Here is a 9,576-nt window from a genome sequence, read left to right on the forward strand (position 1 = left end):
GGAGGATAGATGTCTTATATCGGGATATGAGATTTTGGTCATATCGCACAGCCCTAATCTTATATTATTTAGGAAGCAGCATACAGCATTATTTCAATGGGTGAAACATTTGATTTTTTTAAAGACATTATATGCATTCAAATTGCCAAAGTTATTATAATGGAAGGCAGACAAGAATGTCCTCCGAGGCATGTGTGAAACATCGGAGATGGAGCAAAGGGGCAGATTGCATAGCTCTGTGTTCAGTGCCCCAGCAGGGGGTTTGAATTATTGCACACTACAATTTAAGGCAAAAAAAAAAAAGAAAAGAAAAGAGGATGGCATTAAAAAAAACAAACAGAAACCTGCCAGACATGATTTTATGTACTTACTGTCTTCGCCTCTTCTTCCCACCATATTGTCTTCATTATTATCCCATTATTTCTTGGCATGAGCTGTGCCCCTAGCATGCCTCAGAACCACATTGGGCCAGACTTATTAAATCTCTCTCCTCCATCTTTGGCTCTTCACGCCGCATCTAATTTTTTCTTTTCTTTCACCTATTAGTGTTATGTTGCAAAGACATGATGTACAGGAAGAACCTGAGGAATGACTGACCTTGAGCTACCACAACACGATTGCCTTGTTCAATATCAATTTTAGCCTAAGAGCTCTATAGTAAGCTTAGGGTATCCCTGATGTACCGTTACACTTTATGGGCATTGTTAATAAGTCATGACCGAATAATTAAAGCAAGATGAAAAAAAATATTTTCCTGTTTTTCACAGGATTCTATGCAGTCCTGTGAAAAACTAAGTGCAGCTTGAAGAAGCACCTTTAGTAGCAATTAGCTAAGTTAATCATTTTTTTGAATGACTTAATCAGTCTCACACATGGCTCTTGAGAAATTTTGGCCCTCTCTTCTTCACAAGATTGCTTCATTGAGGCTTGTGGGTATTTATTTATGCACAGTTCTCTTAAGGTCAACCACAGCGTTTTGGTCAGGCTGAGATCCACACTTTGACTGTTGCAACACCTTCATTCTTTGATTTTTAGCCATTCTGTTGTAGAGTTTCTGCTGTGCTTGGATCATTATCCTATTTTATGACCTAACTACGATCGTCGCTTTAGACTGTTTGACAGATAGGTCGACTCAATAACTGCAAGGTGCTCAGGTCATATGGCTGCAAACCAAATCCAAGACCAACCCTCAATGACTACCTTTGACATTTTGGTATGAGGCGTTTTTGCTGCTTGCTGGTTTTTAACAAACAGGTTGCTGTGTATTGTGGCCACACGTCTCCACTTTGGTCTTGTCTGCTCGTCTCGTCATTGTTTTTGTGGTTTGTTCAGATGCAACTTTGCACACATGAGCTGTACTTCAAAACAAGCCTTACTTGTTCAGTCTTTTTTTCTCATTGCACTCTCATGAACTTTTAACATGGTGGCTGACGCCTGTAGCACTTGGGTTCTTCTAAGCGCTGCATGACCTGACCTTGGGTTGAATTAAATGGGACATCAAGTCCTAGGAAGACTGCTTCATTCAACACACACCTGAATCGTACAGACCAGTAAACTACCACAACTTGTGCTTTTACAGAGGCGCTCACACTAGTTGATGATCGATTATTCAAGTGCTTTTGATCAGCCTCCTCTTTCCTGTGGAAGCAGTAAACCTGTACTTGGTTGAGTTCAGCGGACTGCACAGACTCCCGTGTAAACTTTATATACATATTTAACAGTTTTCCACTCAGTTGCATTATAATGCCGCTGAGCTGCACTAGCCGAGTTTATTATTCTCATATTCAGCCCATGAGCCCTAATTCCTGGGGGAGCTCACATATTATGCAGAACAATGTGCAGCGAATAAACCAGCTTTAGTGTTGAAGGAGTAAAAATGAGGAAGTCTTGTGTGCATTTATTTTAGCCCCAAATTGCCCCCACCCACCTTTAAATATCTTCTGCGTGTTAATAATATTAACTAGAACATACAGTCTGTGTTTGTGTGCGCATGAGGTGATACATTAAACGCATTCCTGGATGATTCATCAAACACACACACCAACTTGCTTCCAACAGTTCTTTTCCTCTCCATGTGCAGACTACAGATAAAACATTTCCCACCAGCCGTTCACTCAAATGCCATAGCCTTAAGTGTCCTTTAGTCTCCTCTAACCGCTTCAGTACATATGTTCTTCCATTCACTGCTGCACTGATAAAACAAAGAAGCCATAAATAAAGACATTTTTACGGTAGGAAAAAAAAAATCACACACCTCATTCGATTCCATTTACATTTTTAAAAATAGATGAATATTCATCTGTTTGGAGCTGAGCATCTCATGCCGATGCTAAGAGAGTGACAGCATATATGTGGGTGTGTGCAACAAAGGAGGGCAAGATTAACGTGTGAAAAATACAAAAGCAGACACGCACGAGTGTGACCATACTCACGGCTCCAGCAAGAGCCACAATTTTTCTCCAGTATAACTGGATCAGACAGTTGATCTTTAGACTCTTAGGTCAGGCTCCGATACAATCAGCCACGGGGGATACAGTGTAAAGGAGAGTTGGCTGTCTGTGGAAAAGCATGAGAATTGGGACAGCATAATACAAAGGACTCTCGGGTGGTAAAATGATATTATCATGATAGCAGGCTAAACTGGTGCTGGTGGGACAATAAAGAAAGGGCCTATCTAATGGGAATGGATGAATAAGCCATGAAGCCAGGCAGCAAAAGCACTGGTCTGTGATAATGTAGCCTCGCCATGGTAAATCTCCAATACACACGTACACACAGGCACGCACACACTAACACAAGCATACAAATTCTTATCAAAATCAAATCTCAAACTGTGCTCTAGAACTGGGTCAGAGAGTGCCTCTCCTACTGAGTGCATAAAGTTTTAGTGATAACAAGAAGTGCAAAAGGGGAACTACAGTGTGAGAGACTGAGAGGGCAACAGAACAAGAGCAAGGGCCAAACTATTGCTGAAATAACAGTATGAAGACTCTGTCACTAATTGGGCAATTGCATGTTTATGCAATAATCATCTTTCTTCCTCTGTGTATATATAACATGCATTATTGAGAGACCTAGTTACTAGTTACTTAGCAATTGTTATCCAGTTATTTTAAATGTCTTAAATGTCTACAGAGCTTGCAGAGACGTGATAGAGCGAGAATACAAGCCGACGAATGTGTCCACTGAGTCCGAACTAACAAGGCTAAAAGCCCAATGGCATTTCACGGATAAACCGCCGGTAAACAGCTCACCATGTAGTAATTTTACATGGTGAGCTGTTCTGATAAATATCAGAGGTACGCAATCAATGCATCTCTGTTTGCAATCAGCAGGTAATTAAGAACTCAAACATGATGGTGATTAGTTATTGTAGTGGCTCCACATTCTGTGTGGGTAAAGGTCATAAAGGAATCTGGCAGTCAGTTCAAGAAAACAATACCGGTATTTCTTTTGGTTGTAACCCAAAACCGAGCAACAACTGAGTATAAATGACACGTGACGTAACACTGGATGTTCATGAGCCAGACGGAAACCGAGGGCGCATGTTAAAATGTGCTAAAAATTTCTCTGCAGTGCCTGAATGTGCAAATAAGCTGCTAAAACTAATAACTAACACATTGCCCAAATGCACACGGTGGTAATTTGTCAATATTGTGTTTACAGCTTGTTCTGCCGCCTCTAAGTGGCAAAAACATTACTGCATCCCGCATTGCGCAGCGAACATACATTATGGAAAATGAACAAGCATGCCAAGAATTCGACAAATGCATCTTAAAACACTGGATATAATGCCGTTCGTGTTTCACAGCAAGCGGTGCGGGCTGTGAGGAGTTATGTGAGTTTTCAGAGGTATAACCTCAGGCAGGAAAACGCAAGCCATGCTGCTTTGATGCAATATAGATTGAAAGACAAATACACATGACCAGGCAGCCATGTGCACACGATGGCATACAGATATCTCATGACCCTTGTTTTCAGCTTCCAAACTCTAGCCTTGATTACCTCTATTTCCATCTTCTTCTAAGAATACCAAAGAGATGGAAACCTTGAGAGAAGATATTTAACATGAGGTTGTTGTAAAAAGAAATCTTTTCAGATAGATGTTGCAGGTGGGTTACAAAAATTACCACCAGGCAAACTAGAGCGGGATTTATGTGCCGAGCAACCTATGTCATCAATAATTCCCTTTAAACAGAAACTTTGATTAATAAAAGGTGCAAACTTCAAACTCTAACTACCTTTTCTGGTGTTGTTTGCCCAACTGTGTTTTCTTTAAAGACATGTGCGAGCGTGCGTCTGTCTGTACGCCGCTGAGTGTCTGATGGGCCTCTGTATGTGTTTCCTTTTTGGTCATTTTGAGAGGCTGCAGGAATGGAAGATTTTTCTCATCATCACTTCAGCGGCTTCTGGTGTCAACAAAAAGAGAAAGATCTTCACACGGGCCAAGTCCTCGTATCCAACAAGCGCGCTCATTCGACACGAAGCTGACAGGAAGTTTCATAAATAAAGAAAAAAAAAAAGAAGGAAAAAGTGACCTAAATCAAACCGGTTGCACCTTACGGAAAAACAAAAACAATCCGTGACAAACATCCTAACCAGCCGCACATGAAAACGAGCGTGAAACCTGAGAGAGGAGCCGGGATGCAAAGAATGAGGAGCGAGCTCTGAGGTGGACAGCCTTGTAACAGAGTGAACTTGGGCAAAAAAACCCAACAATTTCAGCTCCACATACATTATGCTCAGCACCAATATAAACCCAGAGCTTATGAAGCGAAGTTGGTCAAAGTCATGTTGGTTTTGAGACTCACTGAAGGGAATCAATCCTTGCCTCGTCGAGATAAAGCGCTCCCTTTTTCTCTCCTCCGAGCGAAGCAGCTCAAATTAACTGACTTTCTGCAACAACCGACTGAGTGGGCATTAGGACGCCGTTTAAATGAAGCATCTGTTTCCTGTAATGGGCAGAATGAATCGCGTTCCTGCCTCACATCAGTGTCGCAGACTTCGTGCCCCGCTCTGTGAATCACAGACTCTTCACCAGGTCAAACAGCCCAGGATGAATCATGCATACTCACGAAAAGCTCCTCATCTCTGAAATGTTTTCTCGCTGCATGAACCAACATGCAAACAGCATATCAAATAAAAGGCACTCTCCTTGGTGTGTCTGGATGGCTTACACATGCATCGCAGGGTGTCAGTGTAACACCTCTGGGCTCCAACGCCACACCAGCAAGAGCTCTTTGGGACATAATGACTCCATGTGTGCGTTTCTGTAGGAAACATTTTTAATGTGGTAACAGACATTGTTTAGTGCGCCACAAGTTTACTTTAAGCTACTTAAAAATAGAATGAATACTTGGATTGTTCTTGTCAAGCAGAACACTGTATTACAGTACAGTGTGCTGTGTGCTTTTTCTTGCCGAGTTATTTGGCTTGAAAGCATGCTGGTTAGTGTATTTACATCGTTCAGGGAAAGGTTTTCTGAAGTTTCACCGAAGAAGAAATTACCAAAACCCTGAAAAAGTCAAATTAACCCCTAACACAAAAGAAAAAAAGGAAAAGCAAAGATGAAAGTTAAAAAAAAATCAATATGATTTGTGTGCAGAACTCAGTTTTCTGACCCCTTTTCAGAGTCTCGGGCAACGCCGCCTCAGAGAATATAGCTGAACATGCTGAATTCAGCTTGTGCAGGTGGATAAAGGTGTAGCAGCAGTGATAAAGATAGCACAGTAACAGCAGGCCTTGAATAGGCAGGCGATTGTTGATTTTGGATTTTTTAAAAAATGCTTTGTGGTGGCTTCATGTTATCCTCAGAAATAAAACCCACTATGCCAAACAGAAAAAAAAGAAGAAACCCAACAATGTGGTACGACTACAGAGCAGTGAAATGACAATACTCTGCTGTTCAGAACAACCTGTGCAAAAATGTGTGCATGCACAAACACAAATGCCCACAGACGGAGAAAGGGGGCCCGTAATCTCTCTTCTCTGCAGCTCATATAGTCAATCGTGCAAGATACAATTATACCCTGTGACCTGGGATCACCTACAGGAAATGAAAAGCATAACAAAAGAAATTCGAAAAAAGAAGAAGGAAATAAAAAGAGTAGATTGCCGAAGGGGTGTACTTTCAAACACAACTGTGAGTGTGACGGAAAAGGGAAATTCAGCCTGACAATACAAACAGGAGACGGATTCATCTTAACAGTTAACAGGTGGAGGCAGAGCGTCCTGACTATTAAATCAAACGCACTGGTTGCATAAGAGGAAGAAAAGCCATAAGGCACTGTGCGTGTTTAGCGGACCTTCAGAACAAAAGCGGAATGTGACGGTTTTGTGATCGTGATCCATGGACTCAAGGACGTAGAACAAAGCAAGAACAAATACACGTGTGTGAGCATTTTAGGAAGATACAAATATATCTGCGCACTGACCTACTGGGTTTCACTACTTGGGAACTTGTCTCCGGTTTCCATGGTAACGCTCATGACCTTCACCCTTCTCCATGTATCTTTTGCAATATGGCTTGCACACTCAAGACCACCATCTGTGATTACTTTACCTATCAAAGGACCGTCTTTGTGGGCACCGAAATAACGATTACGTCTGTCCGCACACCCACTAGTACTGGTTCAGTCAGAAACAGCCTCATCGTGGTTGTTATAATCAAGACGCGTGTTCAGAGCAGCATCTTTGTTTCAAGCTGGATTTCTGTGGACGTGCTTTGGACTTGAGGCTCCAAAGGTACAGTGGGTCGGTCACAGGTTACTGTGGAAATTAGATGCTTAATCCTAGTCCATGTTTCAAAAAGAGCCACATAAAAGCAGGCATTTAAAATTTAGCTGCTACAAGGCAGTATACCAGATGATGAAATTTGTGTCAACAATGTAAAGACTGAACTACAAAATAATTGCCAGCTGTCATATTTGCTACATCTGACATTTAATTAGTGTGCAATTTCCTTTTGTTTGCATTACTTTTTAATGATAATGTATTAGTCTCAATAACTGACAAAAACTCATGTATCAAAAAGGATTCACTTCGCTATGATAGGGTTAAAATGTGCAGTGTCGCTGAGTAACACTTTACTGAGCAACACCTTATAAGTCACCTTCCTTTGCAGAAGTGGTAGCTGGACAGATAAAGCAATGTCAGCAGGAGATTATTATCACCGATCGTCACCGAGTAGTTATTAGCGAGAAAAAAATTTCACTGCTCTGATGGTTTAGAAAAGCCTTGCGACATTCAGCATTAGCGATGGGTCTGTTTATGTGTCTTCACGTGCAATTTCTTCTTTAAATGTCAGCTAAACCTGTGGACATGTTAGCGCTTCAAACTCAGGGCCATGTTGGTAAAGATGAGCAGGTTGGGTTGCGTGTTATTGCAGCAGATGGAACAGAAGAAGCAAAAAATAATTACAAATCCTCCTGTTTTTAATTTGTAAAAGTAAAAAAAAATGAATCAAGTGCACAACTGCAATATGTAGGTGTGCAACTGGTGTCCACCTGATCTGAGTGGCATCAGAGATTCCACATTACTCGAGCTCAGTTTCCTGTGAAACCGACACAAAGACTGCATTCAGTTTGCACATCGAGCTAACGCTATCCTCGCTCTGTGCTGAAACAATCAGCAGATGTTCATTTCAAATGCTCCTTTGTAATCTTCTCCCAAACAGAATATTTAGGTTCCCCTTGGGTGAAATCATCAAACCTAACAGTAAAACGCAATTTTATGGCTTTCAAACTGCGCCAGCTATTTATTTACATATCTCCGCGCTAGCTCTTAATAGTCATGTCAAGCAGTTTGTAAGAAGGGAACAGCATTAATAATGCTCAGGACCAAAGCTTATCTGTTGCTTGCGATGAGACAATGTGCCCCCCTAAAAGGCAAACAAGCGATCTTCTTTGTGGTGAAATTACTGATTATATCCTCACAACCCTTTAACTAAGCGTGTGCCCTGCAACGTCCACTGACTTTCAGAATCTAATGTTCAAACATAGAAGTGTTATTGGTGTGGGGGAAAGATGCTATATATTTATTCTTACGGACCTCACACTGGAATTTCTTGTCATTTTTTCATTTAAAAGCCTCTTAGGAAAAAAAAATCTGTTATTTCCACTTCAACTTTCCACAAAAAAACAAAGATGATTAGAGCACTACTTTATTCTCACTTGCTAACAAATCGTCCCTGAAAAAAAAAAGAGCTCTCCTAAAAATTGCTCTTGTGGATGGATTTCCTTTGCCAGCTAAGTTTCAAGAGAAGATGCACACAAGTCTGAGTTTAGGTTTGAGGGATACGGTCCAGCAGCGAGCGGGACGGAAACATGCCCTTACCTGAGGCTCAAGGTCAGTCGTTCATCTTTTGCCCTCAGAAGATCTCCAACTGAAAATGTGGCACTACCCAGGAAGCTGCTCTGTAAATACAGGACAAAGAAGAAAGAAGCCCGTAAATGAAGTATCAGGTAAAGAGTTAAACAATTAAAAAAAACAACCGAACTCCTCTTTTGGTCGCACCATAGAGGTGATAGCAACAAGCACAAGCCATTTGCCAAGTACAATTCTGAAACTTCTGAAAACAAGTTCCTTTTTTGTCTCCCTTTAATCTGCTTTCTTTCCTTTCCCTGCTCCGACAACATGTGTTTGCTGCAGGCACAGTATGAACACGGGGTGTCAGCACACGAGAACTGGGTCATGGAGAGAGAGGTAGGGGACGAGCCCATCGGTAACGAAGAGAGACGATCCACATTTCTAGGCTACGCGCACGTTCCCTCCTTCCTTAACAGGGATGGCCAGATACGTGCACGTCTACTCACACCTACAGTCCTGCACCTGCATGTGACACCTCCAACACGAAAACTTGTATAGGAAGGGGGGAGGGCTGCGACTGTGCCAAGGACACAGGCTGCTGCTCCTGCTGCTGCAGAAACCTCTAACATGTAGGTAATTAACAACAGGTACAAAGGTGATTCCCAGCATTTCATCATAATGAGGGAGACACTTTAATTAAAGTATCCGCACACAATCAAGATGCTTTCAGCCCTTTTTTTCTCCCAGAATTTTGCTGTTTATAAATCCTACATTTATACGCTACTGATGGCTCTTCCAAAACTAAAAATAGCAGCATGTAACAGTTTGTGTCTCGCTCCTGTCTGTTCTTACATATTGTTGTCAAAGGCTTTGCCCTGCCTCTGAAGATGAAGAAAGTGAAGTCAGTTTTTTTAAATGAATGCAAAAAAGAGTTTAAAATATACAACATCGTCTGCAGAATTAACTGGAAGCAAACCTGAAATATAATAATAACTGCTATACCAGAAACTATCTCTAGTCGATAGACGGCGGACAGTAAAAGTGTCAAAAACAGCAGTTCCTCCAATGGCCACTTGAAGCTTCCTGTCACTTCTTAAAGTGCTTAAATTTAAAATGAACATCCTCACAGCATGGTAACTTCCCCTTTCATAACAACTTTCATGTGGGGGTGAAGACAAGACAAGAACTAACAGACTTAAAAACTCCTTTGTCCCACACGCCATCAAACTGTTTAACTCCTCTCTGGAGGGGAGAGGGAGGGGAAACAGG

General features: G+C 41.6%; 1 protein-coding gene across 3 annotated transcripts in view; it reads right to left on the reverse strand.

Annotated features, from left to right (window-relative positions):
* Nucleotides 1-9,576, reverse strand: part of inpp4b (inositol polyphosphate-4-phosphatase type II B) — a 184,356-nt gene that overhangs the window by 101,768 nt on the left and 73,012 nt on the right. For all 3 annotated transcript variants that reach the window (XM_005726925.2, XM_005726924.2, XM_005726926.1), the window contains one exon: nt 8,335-8,414. In XM_005726925.2, coding sequence (XP_005726982.1) covers nt 8,335-8,414 — 80 coding nt within the window. The remainder of the gene's footprint in view (nt 1-8,334; nt 8,415-9,576) is intronic.

The sequence above is a fragment of the Pundamilia nyererei genome, unplaced genomic scaffold (genome assembly GCF_000239375.1).
Source record: "Pundamilia nyererei isolate P.nyererei 1_Seehausen unplaced genomic scaffold, PunNye1.0 scaffold00022, whole genome shotgun sequence".
Lineage (NCBI taxonomy): Eukaryota > Metazoa > Chordata > Actinopteri > Cichliformes > Cichlidae > Pundamilia > Pundamilia nyererei.